The sequence below is a fragment of the Echiichthys vipera genome (assembly GCF_963691815.1).
Source record: "Echiichthys vipera genome assembly, chromosome: 17".
Classification (NCBI taxonomy): domain Eukaryota; kingdom Metazoa; phylum Chordata; class Actinopteri; order Perciformes; family Trachinidae; genus Echiichthys; species Echiichthys vipera.
This window is the reverse complement of record NC_139842.1, coordinates 382,840-399,618: the sequence shown is the minus strand read 5'-3', so window position 1 is coordinate 399,618 and position 16,779 is coordinate 382,840. Positions and strand designations below refer to the sequence as shown.

Genomic DNA, 16,779 nt, shown 5'->3' with positions numbered 1-16,779 from the left:
GAAGCCACGGTTGACGGGGTCCAGAGGCTGTTGAGGGCCAGAGACAAGGAGCTGGAGACGAATCTGGCCTAAGAACAGCAAGAGCCGATCTTTCCCACCAGAGAAGCCAAACAGGAGCAAACCCACAGAATAACATCTCACTTCAACGACCGCACCGATGCACGGAGCCCGTGGCGAGGCACTGAAGCTATCAGGGACTCTGAGCCGCCACCGAAGAGCTGGAGAGCGACACCTCTCTCACGCTGCGATGCACAAACCAACACTCGCCCACAGGAACCCCCCAACCCCTCCCCAGGACCAGACTCTGTGCCGGTCTGACGCCAGCGTAAAGAGGCCCCCCCCCCCCTCTACCATCAACGCCGGAGAGCAACAGGCCCAGACACCCTCCCTGGTACGGGGGCTGAGAGAGTGTGCAGAGGACCTGAACGAGGTCTTCACTCACCTCTTTAACTCCTCCTGAAGCAAACCACTGTCCCATCATGCTTCATCATACCTGTGCCAAAGACGTCACCCCCATCCTGCTACGACGACCACGTCCTGTGGCACTGACACCCGTCACCATGAAGAGCTTTGAACAGCTAGAACCCCCCCCCCCTCCTTGGACCCCTTCCAGTTTGCACACAGGGCGAAACGATCCACAGAGGATGCAGTTTGCTCTGCCCTCCTCCCGGCCCCCACCCCCCTGGAACGGAAATACTCATATGTGAGAATTCTGTTCATAGACTAGACCACAACAGCTCATCTGCAAACTGGACGAGCTGGGCCTCAGCACCAGCACCCTGAGCACGGGGCCCCACAAGGCTACTAGAACGAAGAGGGGACCATGGAGGTATCCGAGCCAGACACAACTCTGGTGTCTCATCACCAAGGGCGCCGAGACACACTCATGTTAAGAGGTAGACCTCCTGACCACGTGGCGTAGGAACAACAACCTCCTGCTAAATGTCAGCAAGACCAAGGAGGTTGTTGTTCACTTCCAGAGAGGCCACAACGACCCCCATCACTAACCACCCATGGGGCCATCCAGGGACCTCTGACACCAGTGTGCAGGGACCTCTGAGCCGGTGTGCAGGGACCTCTGACACCGGTGTGCAGGGACCTCTGACACCGGTGTGCAGGGACCTCTGACACCGGTGTGCAGGGACCTCTGACACCGGTGTGCAGGGACCTCCGACGCCGGTGTGCAGGGACCTCTGACGCCGGTGTGCAGGGACCTCTGACGCCAGTGTGCAGGGACCTCTGACGCCGGTGTGCAGGGACCTCTGACACCGGTGTGCAGGGACCTCTGACGCCGGTGTGCAGGGACCTCTGACGCCGGTGTGCAGGGAACTCTGACGCCGGTGTGCAGGGACCTCTGACGCCGGTGTGCAGGGACCTCTGACACCGGTGTGCAGGGACCTCTGACACCGGTGTGCAGGGACCTCTGACGCCGGTGTGCAGGGACCTCTGACGCCGGTGTGCAGGGACCTCTGACGCCGGTGTGCAGGGACCTCTGACGCCGGTGTGCAGGGACCTCTGACACCAGGGTGCAGGGACCTCTGACACCAGGGTGCAGGGACCTCTGACGCCGGTGTGCAGGGACCTCTGACACCGGTGTGCAGGGACCTCTGACACCAGGGTGCAGGGACCTCTGACGCCGGTGTGCAGGGACCTCTGACGCCGGTGTGCAGGGACCTCTGACACCGGTGTGCAGGGACCTCTGACACCAGGGTGCAGGGACCTCTGACACCAGGGTGCAGGGACCTCTGACGCCGCTGTGCAGGGACCTCTGACACCAGGGTGCAGGGACCTCTGACACCGGTGTGCAGGGACCTCTGACACCAGGGTGCAGGGACCTCTGACACCAGGGTGCAGGGACCTCTGACACCAGGGTGCAGGGACCTCTGACACCGGTGTGCAGGGACCTCTGACACCGGTGTGCAGGGACCTCTGACGCCAGTCTCTGTTCTTACCAAGTACTTGCTCCTCCCTCCGATCCAGAAGTGGTCCTTGCGGTCGTTGGCCCTCATGGCTAGACACAGCACCTGACTGTACTCCAGGGAGCTGTGCATGGACACCAGGTGACCCCGGAGGCTGCGGCAGTGGTTCTGAAAGCAGCAGAAGGTGAGTTAGTGTCTGCGGGGACTTCAGGGCCGATGCTACTGTGATGTGTGTCGTGTTTGTCTTCACGTCTGCGTCTCTGAAGGTCTTCAGGGTGGAGAAGTATTTGGCACAGCGGTAAACGTCGATCTGGAACCATCCGTCGCCGCACGGTTTGGCCGGGTACTGTGAGCTGCAGATGCGACGAACCCTCGCTTCCACTGTGGGAGGAAATCAGTTTAGTCCTCGCTCCATGTTTCTGCTGGACTCAGCTGAGAAGTGTGTTTCTTACTGGGGGCAGCATCGTAGACCTGCACCTGCACCAGGACCAGGACCAGGACCAGGAGCACAGCTGGGACCACGGCAGAACTCATGTCGAACACTGAACAGGATCAAATCATCGTTATCACATCAACAACAACAACAACAACAACAACAACAACAACAACAACAACAACAACAGCAACAACAACAACAACAACAACACAGGGTCCCGTCTGTGAGACCGGGCTCTAACACCGGTCTGTCCGAGGCTGAAGCTGAACTCGGGGGCGGGACAAAGGCGGTCCTGAGAGACGCCCCACAGAGAAGAACCTCTCTGACTTGTCCGTCTCCGTCCCTCAGGGCCACCGTGAGACGTCAGAACCCGTGTGTGACCTCTACGCGGCGTGCTGGCGTCCGTACAGAGGTGCAGTGGAGTGTCGTGTGGACTCACCTGTGGCGGCGGCTCCTCCCGTCTGAGGCGCTCGGGTCTGAGTCCCACTTTTATCCGAGTTCACGAGTCAACAAAGAAACGAGGTGACGACAAAGACCAAAGACAAACACGAGCGAGTAAACAGCCGCGAGCTCGAACAACAACCTCTGCAAACACGCCGCACCGGTTCCCCCTGAGAGCCTGCGCCTTCACACAACAACACACATTTATATTAATCATTCATGCATTCATCTTCAGCCTCTTGTCCCTGTCGGGGTCTCGGGGGCTGGAGCCGATCCCAGCTGACATCGGGCGTGAGGCGGGGTCCACCCTGGACAGGACGCCAGTCTATCACAGGACACATAGAGACGAACAGAGACAGACAACCATTCACACCTACGGGTGATTTAGAGTCATCAATGAACCCAACACCTGCACGTCTTTGGACTGTGGGAGGAAACCGGAGAACCCGGAGAAAACCCACGCAGACACGGGGACAACATGCTCCACACAGAAGGGCCCCAGCAGGGATTCAAACCAGGAACCCACGCAGACACGGGGACAACATGCTAACTCCACACAGAAGGGCCCCAGCCGGGATTTGAACCAGGAACCCGGAGAAAACCCACGCAGACACGGGGACAACATGCTCCACACAGAAGGGGTTCGAACCAGGAACCCTCTCGCTGTGAGGGGACAGTGCTGACCACTACACCACCGTGTCTTTATATTTAAATTTATATTTAAATTTATTTTAATATTCCAGAGAAAAGAAGAAGCTGAACATTATTATTATTGTTATTGTTCATAATTTGATCAAACTTGTGTGTGTGTGTGTGTGTGTGTGTGTGTGTGTGTGTGTGTGTGTGTGTGTGTGTGTGTGTGTGTGTGTGTGTGTGTGTGTGTGTGTGTGTGTGTGTGTGTGTGTGTGTGTGTGTGTGTGTGTGTGTGTGTGTGTGTGTGTGTAATCTGAGTGTGAAGGTTAACGTCGACTCGTCGTGTTGACTCTGAGAAACGCTGAGTCAGCAGGAAAAGTGCAAACACGGCGTTCAGCGCAGACTTTGTTTGGTTGTTGACAGAAACGATTTGATCCTGAAGCTGCTGCACCCTCAGACGACGAGGTCACGACAACAACAACAAACAAACAAACAAACAAACAAACAAACAAACAAACAACCCGTGGATTGTTATTCCGGGTCTGACAGGACCTGGATCCTGACAGGACCTGGATCCTGACAGGACCTGGATCCTGACAGGACCTGGATCCTGACGGGACCTGGATCCCGACAGGACCTGGATCCTGACAGGACCTGGATCCTGACGGAACCTGGATCCTGACAGGACCTGGATCCTGACAGGACCTGGATCCTGACGGAACCTGGATCCCGACAGGACCTGGATCCTGACAGGACCTGGATCCTGACGGAACCTGGATCCTGACAGCACCTGGATCCTGACAGGACCTGGATCCTGACAGGACCTGGATCCTGACAGAACCTGGATCCTGACAGGACCTGGATCCTGACAGGACCTGGATCCTGACAGCACCTGGATCCTGACAGCACCTGGATCCTGACAGCACCTGGATCCTGAAGGGACCTGGATCCTGACAGGACCTGGATCCTGACAGGACCTGGATCCTGACAGCACCTGGATCCTGACAGCACCTGGATCCTGACAGCACCTGGATCCTGAAGGGACCTGGATCCTGACAGGACCTGGATCCTGACAGGACCTGGATCCTGACAGGACCTGGATCCTGACACGTGGTTCATGTCTGCTGCTAAATGAAGGTCCAGAGAAATACGCTGAGATCATCGGCGTAGAGCAAAACACTGACATTAAACAGTCACGCAGCAGAACACGGGAACAGAGCAGCAGCCAGAGAGTTGAACATGAACCGATCAATGGAAGCAACAAGACGACCTGCGCCGCGTAAAGAAGACTAAACAGAGTTTAGAGGGAACAGAGCGAGACGGCTGCAGCTGGAGGACAAACTCCAACAGTGAGAGCAGCGAGTGGAAGAGTCCGTACGATCACTGTTCCACTGAAGGCAACAGCGCTAGCACGCTAACGTAGCATCAGTGAGTTTAGAGGCGGTCCTTAACGTGACCCCAGCCTCGACTGGAGCGTCTGTTCTGTCTCATGTCCTCACAAGTGTGCATGTTTCCCTCTCACCGAAGTGTGTTTCAATCACGTTAAACACACGTTAAAGCTGCGTTCAGACCGGACGCCATGGACGCCATGGACACCATAGACGCCATGGACGCCATAGACGCCATGGACGCCATGGACGCCATGGACGCCATGGACGCCATGGACGCCATGGACGCCATGGACGCCATCGACACCATGGACACCATGGACGCCATGGACACCATGGACGCCATTGACGCCATGGACGCCATAGACGCCATGGACGCCATTGACGCCATAGTCGCCATGGACACCATGGACGCCATGGACACCATGGACGCCAAGGACACCATGGACGCCAAGGACGCCATGGACACCATGGACGCCATGGACACCATGGACGCCATGGACACCATGGACGCCATAGACGCCATGGACGCCATGGACGCCATGGACACCATGGACGCCATGGACGCCATGGACGCCATGGACACCATGGACGCTTATAAATCACACGAGACGCGGTTCGATCACGCCCCGGAGCCTTGTGCCGGATCGCTGTTCCTGTCACAGGAGTGAACATCCAACTTCAAACCGACTTCCCCCCGGTGCAGAGGTGCTGCTAGCTAGCTGCCGGCTGGCGCTGGTGGCTGGAACGGCTGAGTCCGTGACCGCAGCTAAACCTGTGCTGTTAACCAGGGAGCAGCTCGATGCTGATTGGCTGTCACGACACAGCGTCACCGGAGGACGCTGGAAAGTTCAACATTTTCAACTCTGGCGTCGGGGCGACGGACACGACCGCGCGTCGCCCATCTGCAAATCACGGGTCATCGCGGCTTTGCAATTATTTTGTCAACCGTCACCAACTCAAAGTCCGTCACACACAGTAGATTCAGTTTGCCCCCTCCCACTGTTCCTCCGTCCCGTGCCCCCTCCCACTGTGCCTCCGTCCCGTGCCCCCTCCCACTGTGCCTCCGTCCCGTGTCCCCTCCCACTGTGCCTCCGTGCCGTGCCCCAGCACGTGTCACGGCTAAAGTCTGGTTCCTTTGACCAGTGTGAGTGCAACCGTACCACGTCTAGGAGCGGCACGCTTGCCGTCCACGGCCCGTTTGGGAGAGGTGGGCTTTAGTAAAGCACGTTTGCACGTGTACGAGCACGAGCGTGCGCACGTGTACGAGCACGAGGCCTACGGAGGCACAGTGGGAGCGCGCCCTCGTCCTGCTGTGTTATAATAAACCTCGTGGTTTCCAGGAACTCACAGAAACTTTGGGGATTTCTGCCCGAGTGCAAAACAAACACCATAAAGATGAAATGCTGAGATAGCGTCAGTGCGCCCTGGCGTGAGTGCGCCCTGGCGCCCGTGCACGTTCGCATCGCAGCCGTTTCACTTTCACCCTCTTTTATAACGGCTGGCTCTGAATCAGCCAATCAGAACGCAGACACACGCAGCAGCTGACGTTTCCTCTGCAGGAGAATAAAAGCCCACGCTGAGGATCGAACCGAAGGATTTCTCTCTCCGGACGGGACCTGGCGCTCCGCAGCAGGTGAGGACGCGTGCGTCTGCAGCTGACGCGCTCATGTTTCGCTTCATCGTTTACAAACTTTGTTCTCGTGAAATGATTTTTACGCCGTCGCGTCTGGTCTCAGGTTTGGTGCACGGACGTTAGCCCTTCAGATTAAGAGCATGGACCCTTCAGATTAAGAGCATGGACCCTTCAGATTAAGAGCATGGACCCTTCAGATTAAGAGCATGGACCCTTCAGATTAAGAGCATGGGCCCTTCAGATTAAGAGCATGGACCCTTCAGATTAAGAGCATGGACCCTTCAGATTAAGAGCATGGGCCCTTCAGATTAAGAGCATGGACCCTTCAGATTAAGAGCATGGGCCCTTCAGATTAAGAGCATGGACCCTTCAGATTAAGAGCATGGACCCTTCAGATTAAGAGCATGGACCCTTCAGATTAAGAGCATGGACCCTTCAGATTAAGAGCATGGGCCCTTCAGATTAAGAGCATGGGCCCTTCAGATTAAGAGCATGGACCCTTCAGATTAAGAGCATGGACCCTTCAGATTAAGAGCATGGACCCTTCAGATTAAGAGCATGGGCCCTTCAGATTAAGAGCATGGACCCTTCAGATTAAGAGCATGGACCCTTCAGATTAAGAGCATGGACCCTTCAGATTAAGAGCATGGACCCTTCAGATTAAGATTAAGAGCATGGACCCTTCAGATTAAGAGCATGGACCCTTCAGATTAAGAGCATGGGCCCTTCAGATTAAGAGCATGGGTCCAAATACCGTTTTATTTTGAGAATTTCATTCATGGAAATATATATTTGATGTATTTTGCCCGTGCTGAGAAATGACAATCAAGAACCTTCCTGAGAACGTTTGGATGTTATTGACCTCCACCACATGATGCCGACTCAGGGCGCCCTCCCACTGTGCCTCCGTACCGCGCCCCAGCACGTTTCAGGCCTGAGTCTAGTTCAGGGGTTTCAAAGTGATCCAGTAAAGAGTCGCTGTGGCTGCAGGTTTCCATTCCAACCGAGCACGAACTCACCTGACTCGACTCATCCAACCACCCGAACCGTCTTCACACGGTTGGTTTGTTGGATCAGGTGAGTTCTTGCTCTTTACTGGATCAGTCTGACCCCCTGGAGTTCCTGTGACCAGTGTGAGTGCAACCGTACCACGTCTAGGAGCGGCACGCTTGCCGTCCACGGCCCGTTTGGGAGAGGTGGGCTTTAGTAAAGCACGTTTGCACGTGTACGAGCACGAGCGTGCGCACGTGTACGAGCACGAGGCCTACGGCGGCTCTGAGGTCATTTCCTGTGCGCCTGTTGGGACGTAGAAAAAAGAAGGAGGGACCATGCGCGGACATTTCAAACAATGGCGGTGAAAGGTTCACGTTGGTGTGATGCGGAGGTGGAGTGTTTACTGCAGATTTGGTCGATGAAAAGATTCAAAAACAGTCGACAAGACGCACAAAAACTCCGAGGTCTACGGAAAGATCTGGAAACAAAGCCACGCATCGCCATGACGTCATCAATGCGTGTGACGTGTTACGGCGTGATGACGTATAGGCAGCAAGAAGCATTCTCCGAGGCCCAGGTAGTGTGAGTACAAACGGGCCTGGAGGGGGGGACAAGGACCCTAAAGCACGGGGCACGGGACGCACGCACAGTGGGAGGGGGGTCTAACCTGTGACGGACGCACAGTGGGAGGGGGGTCTAACCTGTGACGGAGGCACAGTGGGAGGGCGCTCTAACCTGTGACGGAGGCACAGTGGGAGGGCGCCCTGGCTGAACTCACCTCTTCTCTGTGTTCTGTCCTTCCTGTAGACTTCCTGGTCATTCAGTGCGGATCCCAACATGGACGCCGCTGAAGCGCTCGTGCAGCAGATCCACTCTTTGGTGGCTGAGCAGCAGAAATGTGCGGAGCAGCTGGAGGAAGTCGCCACTAAGGCCGAGAAACGCAGGAAAGCTCTGAACGTGTCGCAGGTGGTTGGAAGCGTCTTCTCTGTTCTGGGAGCGTCTGCAGTGACAGCAGCAGGAGTCGTCACAGGGGGCACAGCGGTCGTTCCTCTGCTCTTTGCAGCAAAAGCAGGTTCTGTCATTGGTTTAGGAGCGAGTGTGAGTGCAGGAGTTGCAGATTGTGTGGAATCAGCCAAAGACGTGAAAGATGCACGAAATATGTCAGAGCAGATCGTGAAGCATGAGCAGGAGATCCAGCGCCTCCTGGAGACCCTGGCACGGACCGAGGGACGGCCGACGACTGCGCTGACGAATCTCTGGAAGTTTACATTTGGGAGCGAATCCTGAGAGAAATGGCTCGAAAACAAGGCTGGTGTTGGGGTGTAAGGTTCGATTCCTGGATCTAGTGTTCAATTTCAGAACCCAGTTGTCCTGAATTTGGGTGCAGGTCTGTGGAAGTGCCCGATATCCTGTTTCAAGTTTTCCATTTAGTTCTGAAAATCTTGCCGGAAACTAAAGGTGCAGGGAGGACGGCCCTCATCAGCAGCGTCTAAAGGAGCAATGAAGGCGGCGACGTCCACGGAGCGGGAGCGTCAGGAAGGCACTCAAACATGTAAGTACCAGGTCACACAGACGGACTTTAGGAGTTACAGGCTGAGGTCAGGCCTGAGACCTGATCCAGGACCAGAGGCTGGAGCTGCTGCCCCTGAGACCTGATCCAGGATCAGAGGCTGGAGCTGCTGCCCCTGAGACCTGATCCAGGATCAGAGGCTGGAGCTGCTGCCCCTGAGACCTGATCCAGGATCAGAGGCTGGAGCTGCTGCCCCTGAGACCTGATCCAGGACCAGAGGCTGGAGCTGCTGCCCCTGAGACCTGATCCAGGATCAGAGGCTGGAGCTGCTGCCCCTGAGACCTGATCCAGGATCAGAGGCTGGAGCTGCTGCCCCTGAGACCTGATCCAGGACCAGAGGCTGGAGCTGCTGCCCCTGAGACCTGATCCAGGACCAGAGGCTGCAGCTGCTGCCCCTGAGACCTGATCCAGGATCAGAGGCTGCAGCTGCTGCCCCTGAGACCTGATCCAGGATCAGAGGCTGGAGCTGCTGCCCCTGAGACCTGATCCAGGATCAGAGGCTGGACACAGGTCCAGGTGCACGGACACCAAACACCTGTCTTTGTGTGTCTCTCCCTCAGGTCGCAGGTGGAGCACTCGGGCTGGTGGTTTCGGTTCCTGAGCTGGTTTACAACTGTGTCCAGCTGAACAGGTGTGAGACGGACGGCAGCAGGAGTCTGAGGAAGACGGCTGAAGACCTGCGCACCGCCTCTGGAACCATGAGGAGGGAACTGGAGCAGCTCTGGTGAGGCTCCACACACACACACACACACACACTCACATCCTCAGGAGACAAAGACCCAAAGGGTTTGTTTTAATGAAGTGATGAACGAACCCGGGAGGTTCTCAAGTGTCCAGGTCCTCGGGCTCCCCAAGCACCGGTTTCACCTCTGATCCAAGAGGCTTCATCAGTTCATGTACACATCTGATCAGGACCAGGACCAGGACCAGGACCTGGACCAGGACCAGGACCAGGACCAGGACCAGGACCAGGACCAGGACCAGGACCAGGCTGGGACTGGACCAGGACCAGGACCAGGACCAGGACCAGGACCAGGACCAGGCTGGGACCGGTTTCACCTCTGATCCAAGAGGCTTCATCAGTTCATGAACGCATCTGACCAAATTGTTGTTTGTGTCGGAGTTTCCCGAACTTTTTAACGTTACATTAAAGTTGTTTCAGGATCAGAAGGAAACGTAAACAAGCTAACGGCTGCTACAATGCTAACGCTGGTTTAGCTAACGACTGCTACAGTGCTAACGCTGGTTTAGCTAACGGCTGCTACAATACTAACGCTGGTTTAGCTAACGGCTGCTACAATGCTAACGCTGGTTTAGCTAACGACTGCTACAGTGCTAACGCTGGTTTAGCTAACGGCTGCTACAATACTAACGCTGGTTTAGCTAACGACTGCTACAGTGCTAACGCTGGTTTAGCTAACGACTGCTACAATGCTAACGCTGGTTAAGCTAATGACTGCTACAGTGCTAACACTGGTTTAGCTAACGACTGCTACAATACTAACCCTGGTTTAGCTAACGGCTGCTACAATGCTAACGCTGGTTAAGCTAATGACTGCTACAGTGCTAACACTGGTTTAGCTAACGGCTGCGTGACAAGATAGAGGCTCTGAGAGAAGAGGCTGCAGTTCCACGTGAGCGCCACAGAGGGCGCCAGAAACAAGCGCTCTACGGTCTGATGGAGTGTGACTCTAACGACGCACGGATCACGCTCGTGGTCACAGCAAGTTTTAAGAAGTGATTCTGAATCAGATTTCTCTGGTTTCCACTTCTCCCTCCAGTGAGCGGCTGACGGACTTGCAGAACTGAAGCGCCTGATTGAAAACCCCGACAGAAGCTCGGAGGAAAGGGACGCGCTGATGAAGAATGCGATGGACACTGTGAGGACGACGCTGTGCGGCTGTGGCTGAAGGAAAACGCCCACTCTCAGGTCTTCTTCAGACTCGTGGACATGTTCAATTTCCTGAAAACGAAGATCAGCGAGGAAGAGAAGAAGATCGTCTGCAAAGACAACATCAACATCACCTTCGTGGCGCACGGCAGCATCGGGGCGCCTCTGATCCCAGCGAGCTGCCTGCGTCCTCTGCCCTCCATCGCAGACGTGCTCCTGTACTCTCCGTGGAACTGCCTCCATCCATGCTGATGTGGCGTACGGCATCGCCACAGGGCGCATTAAGCCCGAGCACAGAGTCTTCAAACACACAAAGAGTCCAGATCCTCATCCTCCGCCCCGGCCCACCGACCCGCCCGCCCACTGGAACCACATGGAGAAGGCTGCGGGTCAGAAGATCCCGACGATCACGGTTCAGACTCTGGGAAAACTCAGAGGACGGTGCATGGGACCGCTTTGAGATTCTCCGAGGTCGTCACGGGGAACCAGGGACGGACCGCGTCCTCATCCCGTTCCTGCTCCCGGGGGCTCGTCACCACGGTCCCTTTCTTCGTCATCACGTTGGCCTTGGCCCTGGCGCTCATGTTCTCCGGTTATAAAGCACGGTCCATCTCGCCGCCTGCCTTGAGTACAACACCTGACTCCTCCTGGATGAAGAGGAGCTGAGGAGGCAGTACGCCTGCACCGCCGCCGGCACCTGCATGACCACGACACACCGCATGCTGTCGGACCCCAACGACCGCCTGCTCCAGAAACTCAGAGGCTGGTTTGGTCTCTGACGTCTCCACAACCCCTGAGCCCACAGAAGGAGACCGTTAAGTGTAGACTCTAAAGGAGACGGTTAAGTCTTAGTCACTAAAGGAGACCGTTAAGTTTAGTCACTAAAGGAGACGGTTAAGTGTCTTTAAAATTAAGTGTCTTTGTTTATTTTTAATCTTTAATTTCTGTTTAAAAATGAAAGAAAAGAATAAATTAACTAATAAAGATAAAAGTAAACAAACAAACACATGAATAAAGAAATAAACAGGGAAATTAAAACAAAGGTGAAACACAAATATCATCAGAATCATAAATAAATACATTTATTTTTAATATTTCTGATTAATTTAAAGGTTTTTTTCATTTATTCATTAAAGTGTTAAAGTGTAAAATCCTCTTTGTCGTCACTTTAATCCTCCGTAACCATGGAGACGGTTTTTATTAAGGTGGAAATCAGGTGTGTGTGTGTGTGTGTGTGTGTGTGTGTGTGTGTGTGTGTGTGTGTGTGTGTGTGTGTGTGTGTGTGTGTGTGTGTGTGTGTGTGTGTGTGTGTGTGTGTGTGTGTGTGTGTGTGTGTGTGTGTGTGTGTGTGTGTGTGTGTGTGTGTGTGTGTGTGTGTAGGGACTCTTCTCATGCTGCTGCAGAGGTTTGCTGTTATTTTCAGCAGCATTAGTGGTTAAAAAAGACCTTTGAATGCCTTCACCGTGCTGCCCGAGCTAACCACTGTTAGCCACGTCCGGCTGTTAGCATCTCTCCTGATTTCTACCTTAATAAAAACTGTTTCCATGGTTACTGAGGATTAAAGTGCAGACAAAGACCCTGGAGGAGCTAACGTGAGCTAACGTGAGCTAACGGTAGCTAACAGTAGCTAACGTGAGCTAACGGTAGCTAACAGTAGCTAACGTGAGCTAACGGTAGCTAACAGTAGCTAACGTGATGAGAAAACATTGTTGTTCCCTGAGGCTCATTAATATTTATCGTAAAGTGCTGAAATGTTTTTTATAAATGTTCAAAATATTAAAAACAACAAACAAAAATAAAGAAGTGACGTCTTCTCTGCTCCTTCGTCTTCACGTCTGCAGTTGGTCGGCTGCTCCCAGCTCGCTACGACAAAGGTCAAAGGTCAAAGGTCAGAGATCAAAGGTTAGAGGTCAAAGGTTAGAGATCAGAGTTTTATCGGTAACGGTCGGCCTTTGTCGGTAACGGTCGGCCTTTGTCGTAACGGTCGGACTTTGTCGTAACGGTCGGACTTTGTCGTAACGGTCGGACTTGTCGTAACGGTCGGACTTTGTCGTAACGGTCCGACTTTGTCGTAACGGTCGGCCTTTGTCGTAACGGTCGGACTTTGTCGTAGCGGTCGGCCTTTGTCGTAACGGTCCGACTTTGTCGTAACGGTCCGACTTTGTCGTAACGGTCGGCCTTTGTCGTAACGGTCGGACTTTGTCGTAACGGTCGGACTTTGTCGGTAACGGTCGGACTTTGTCGTAACGGTCGGACTTTGTCGTAACGGTCCGACTTTGTCGTAACGGTCGGACTTTTGTCGTAACGGTCGGACTTTGTCGTAACGGTCGGACTTTGTCTGTAACGGTCGGCCTTTGTCGTAACGGTCGGACTTTGTCTGTAACGGTCGGACTTTGTCGTAACGGTCGGCCTTTGTCGTAACGGTCGGACTTTGTCGTAACGGTCGGACTTCGTCGGTAACGGCCGGACTTTGTCGTAAAGGTCGGACTTTGTCGTAACGGTCGGCCTTTGTCGTAACGTCGGACTTTGTCGTAACGTCGGACTTTGTCGTAACGGTCGGCCTTTGTCGTAACGTCGGACTTTGTCGTAACGGTCGGACTTTGTCGTAACGGTCGGCCTTTGTCGTAACGTCGGACTTGTCGTAACGTCGGACTTTGTCGTAACGCTCGGGCTTTGTCGTAACGGTCGCCTTTGTCGTAACGGTCGGCCTTCGTCGGTAACGGTCGGCCTTCGTCGTAACGGTTGACTTTGTCGTAACGTCGGACTTTGTCGTAACGGTCGGCCTTTGTCGTAACGTCGGCCTTTGTCGTAACGGTCGACTTTGTCGTAACGGTCGGACTTTGTCGGTAACGGTCGGACTTTGTCGTAACGGTCGGACTTTGTCGTAACGGTCGGACTTTGTCGTAACAGAACTCGTTAACCTGGTCTGACCTGGGTCTGCGGCGCGAAGGTGACGCCTCGGGCCGCCCGCTCCTGAGAGCCGCTGCTGCTGCCGCTGACCGAGCTCTTCCTCATGATGCCTGAACACAAACACACGTGTTAAGCGTCGCTGCCTGCACCTGCGTCAGTGTGACTGTGGCTCCTCCCACCTGCAGGGGGCAGCACCTCCACTCTCTGCAGGCTGTTTCTGCGAGGAGCAGGAGGGAACGCCACGGAGAAGCGGCGCTGGCGGTGGTTCAACATGACGGCCGGAGAGACGATCCCAGGGGCGGGACCTTCCCCATCCTCAGGTACAGCTCCTCGATCTCTGCCTTCTGATTGCCTGCAGGTCCAGCACCTCGGCCAGGTGCCTGGGATCAGACGTGACTCTCGTTTATTTTATTTCTTATGGATCAAACTTTTATTTCTTAAACTAACCAATCACCTTTCACGCAGCTCCTCCAGCTCCGCCCACATCTCCTCGTGCTCGCTCTCTGATTCGTCGGAGCTGATGTAGGAGGCCGAGCGGCTCCTTGATTGGCTGAAGCTGCCGGTTGGCCCCTCCCACAGGCTGACGCTCAGCCTCCGCCCCCCCCTCCTCTTCCTCTCCTCCTCCTCTTCCTCCTCTCCTCCACGGTCGTCATGGTCACCCTGAAGGTGATCCGCGGGGTCACCGTGCCGATGCTGCCCTCTGATTCGCTCTGCTCTGCCGTGCTGCTCTCTGAGCTCTCTGATTGGATCGCTGTGGAGGGAGGCGGGGAGTGGCGGTGGGCGTGGTCTGGCTGAGGGGCGGGGCTCCTGGTGACGGACAGCGGGGACGTCTTTAGAGGGCGTCACCTGGAAGCGACCGACGGAGCGGACGCAGGTGTGTTCACTGGGAGAGAGACAGAAGAAGGTCAGAGGAGGTGAACGAGAACAACGCGTTACTGTTTCCACGGTGACGCAAAGAGTCGTCAGGTTGCATCGTTACTGTTTCCACGGTGACGCAAAGAGTCGTCAGGTGCATCGTTACTGTTTCCACGGTGACGCAAAGAGTCGTCAGGTGCATCGTCTCTGCGGTGAAGGTCGCACCGAGCAGCCGAGCCGCGAAGGCCGAGAACAGTCCGCCGCACCATTCGGCAACTCTTGGCCTTTGTCGCCTCTCGTCGGTATCTGACGGCCCTCGTCGGTAACTGTCGGTAACTGTCGTAACTGTCGGTAACTGTCGGTAACTGTCGGTAACTGTCGGCCCTCGTCGGTAACTGTCGGTAAACTGTCGGCCCTCGTCGGTAACTGTGGTAACTGTCGGTAACTGTCGGCCCTCGTCGGTAATCGTCGGTAACTGTCGGTAACTGTCGGCCCTCGTCGGTAATCGTCGGTAACTGTCGGCCCTCGTCGGTAACTGTCGGCCCTCGTCGGTAATCGACGGTAACTGTCGGTAACTGTCGGCCCTCGTCGGTAACTGTCGGTAACTGTCGGCCCTCGTCGGTAACTGCCGGTAACTGTCGGCCCTTGTCGGTAACTGTCGGCCCTCGTCGGTAACTGTCGGCCCTCGTCGGTAACTGTCGGTAACTGTCGGCCCTCGTCGGTAACTGCCGGTAACTGTCGGCCCTCGTCGGTAATCGTCGGCCCTCGTCAGTAATCGTCGGTAACTGCCGGTAACTGTCGGCCCTCGTCGGTAATCGTCGGCCCTCGTCTGTAACTGTCGGCCCTCGTCGGTAACTGTCGGTAACTGTCGGTTACTGTCGGTAACTGTCGGTAACTGTCGGTAACTGCCGGTAACTGTCGGCCCTCGTCGGTAACTGTCGGCCCTCGTCGGTAACTGTCGGTAACTGTCGGCCCTCGTCGGTAACTTGTCGGTGACTGTCGGTAACTGTCGGCCCTCGTCGGTAACCGTCGGTAACTGTCGGTAACCGTCGGTAACTGTCGGTAACTGTCGGTAACTGTCGGCCCTCGTCGGTAACCGTCGGTAACCGTCGGTAACCGTCGGTAACTGTCGGTAACTGTCGGCCCTCGTCGGTAACCGTCGGTAACTGTCGGTAACCGTCGGTAACTGTCGGTAACTGTCGGTAACTGTCGGCCCTCGTCGGTAACCGTCGGTAACCGTCGGTAACTGCGGTAACTGTCGGCCCTCGTCGGTAATCGTCGGCCCTCGTCTGTAACTGTCGGCCCTCGTCGGTAACTGTCGGTAACTGTCGGTAACTGCCGGTACTGACTGTCGGTAAACTGTCGGTAACTGTCGGTAACTGTCGGTAACTGTCGGTCACTGTCGGCCCTCGTCGGTAACTGTCGGCCCTCGTCGGTAACTGTCGGTAACTGTGGGCCCTCGTAGGTATCTGACGGTAACTGCCGGTAACTGTCAGCCCTCGTCCGTAACTGTCGGCCCTCGTCCGTAACTGTCGGCCCTCGTCGGTAACTGTCGGTAACTGTCGGCCCTTGTCGGTAACTGTCGGCCCTCGTCGGTAACTGTCGGCCCTCGTCGGTAACTGTCGGCCTCGTCGGTAACTGACGGCCCTCGTCGGTAACTGTCGGCCCTCGTCGGTAACTGTCGGTAACTGTCGGCCCTCGTCGGTAACTGTCGGTAACTGTCGGCCCTCGTCGGTAACTGTCGGCCCTCGTCGGTAACCGTAGGCCCTCGTCGGTAACCGATGGCCCTCGTCGGTAACTGTCGGCCCTCGTCGGTAACTGTCGGTAACTGTCGGTAACTGTCGGCCCTCGTCGGTAACTGTCGTAATCGTTGGTAACTGTCGGCCCTCGTCGGTAACTGTCGGCCCTCGTCGGTAACTGTCGGTAACTGTCGGCCCTCGTCGGTAACTGTCGGTAATCGTCGGTAACTGTCGGCCCTCGTCGGTAACTGTCGGCCCTCGTCGGTAACTGTCGGTAACCGTCGGTAACTGTCGGTAACTGTCGGCCCTCGTCGGTAACTGTCGGTAACCGTCGGTAACTGTCGGCCCTCGTCGGTAACTGTCGGCCC

The 16,779-nt window shown here is 55.5% G+C and overlaps 1 protein-coding gene across 1 annotated transcript in view; it reads right to left on the bottom strand.

Annotated features, from left to right (window-relative positions):
• LOC310960422 (C-type isolectin Sp-CL4-like) overlaps positions 1–2,801 on the bottom strand; it is a 6,052-nt gene extending 3,251 nt beyond the window's left edge. Inside the window, exons 1-4 of the mRNA XM_083932127.1 lie at positions 2,795–2,801; positions 2,372–2,461; positions 2,170–2,300; positions 1,953–2,087 (exon numbers count right to left, since the gene is read on the bottom strand). Coding sequence (XP_083788253.1) covers positions 1,953–2,087; positions 2,170–2,300; positions 2,372–2,453 — 348 coding nt within the window. The 5' untranslated portion in view covers positions 2,454–2,461; positions 2,795–2,801. The remainder of the gene's footprint in view (positions 1–1,952; positions 2,088–2,169; positions 2,301–2,371; positions 2,462–2,794) is intronic.
• Positions 2,802–16,779: the final 13,978 nt, after the last annotated feature.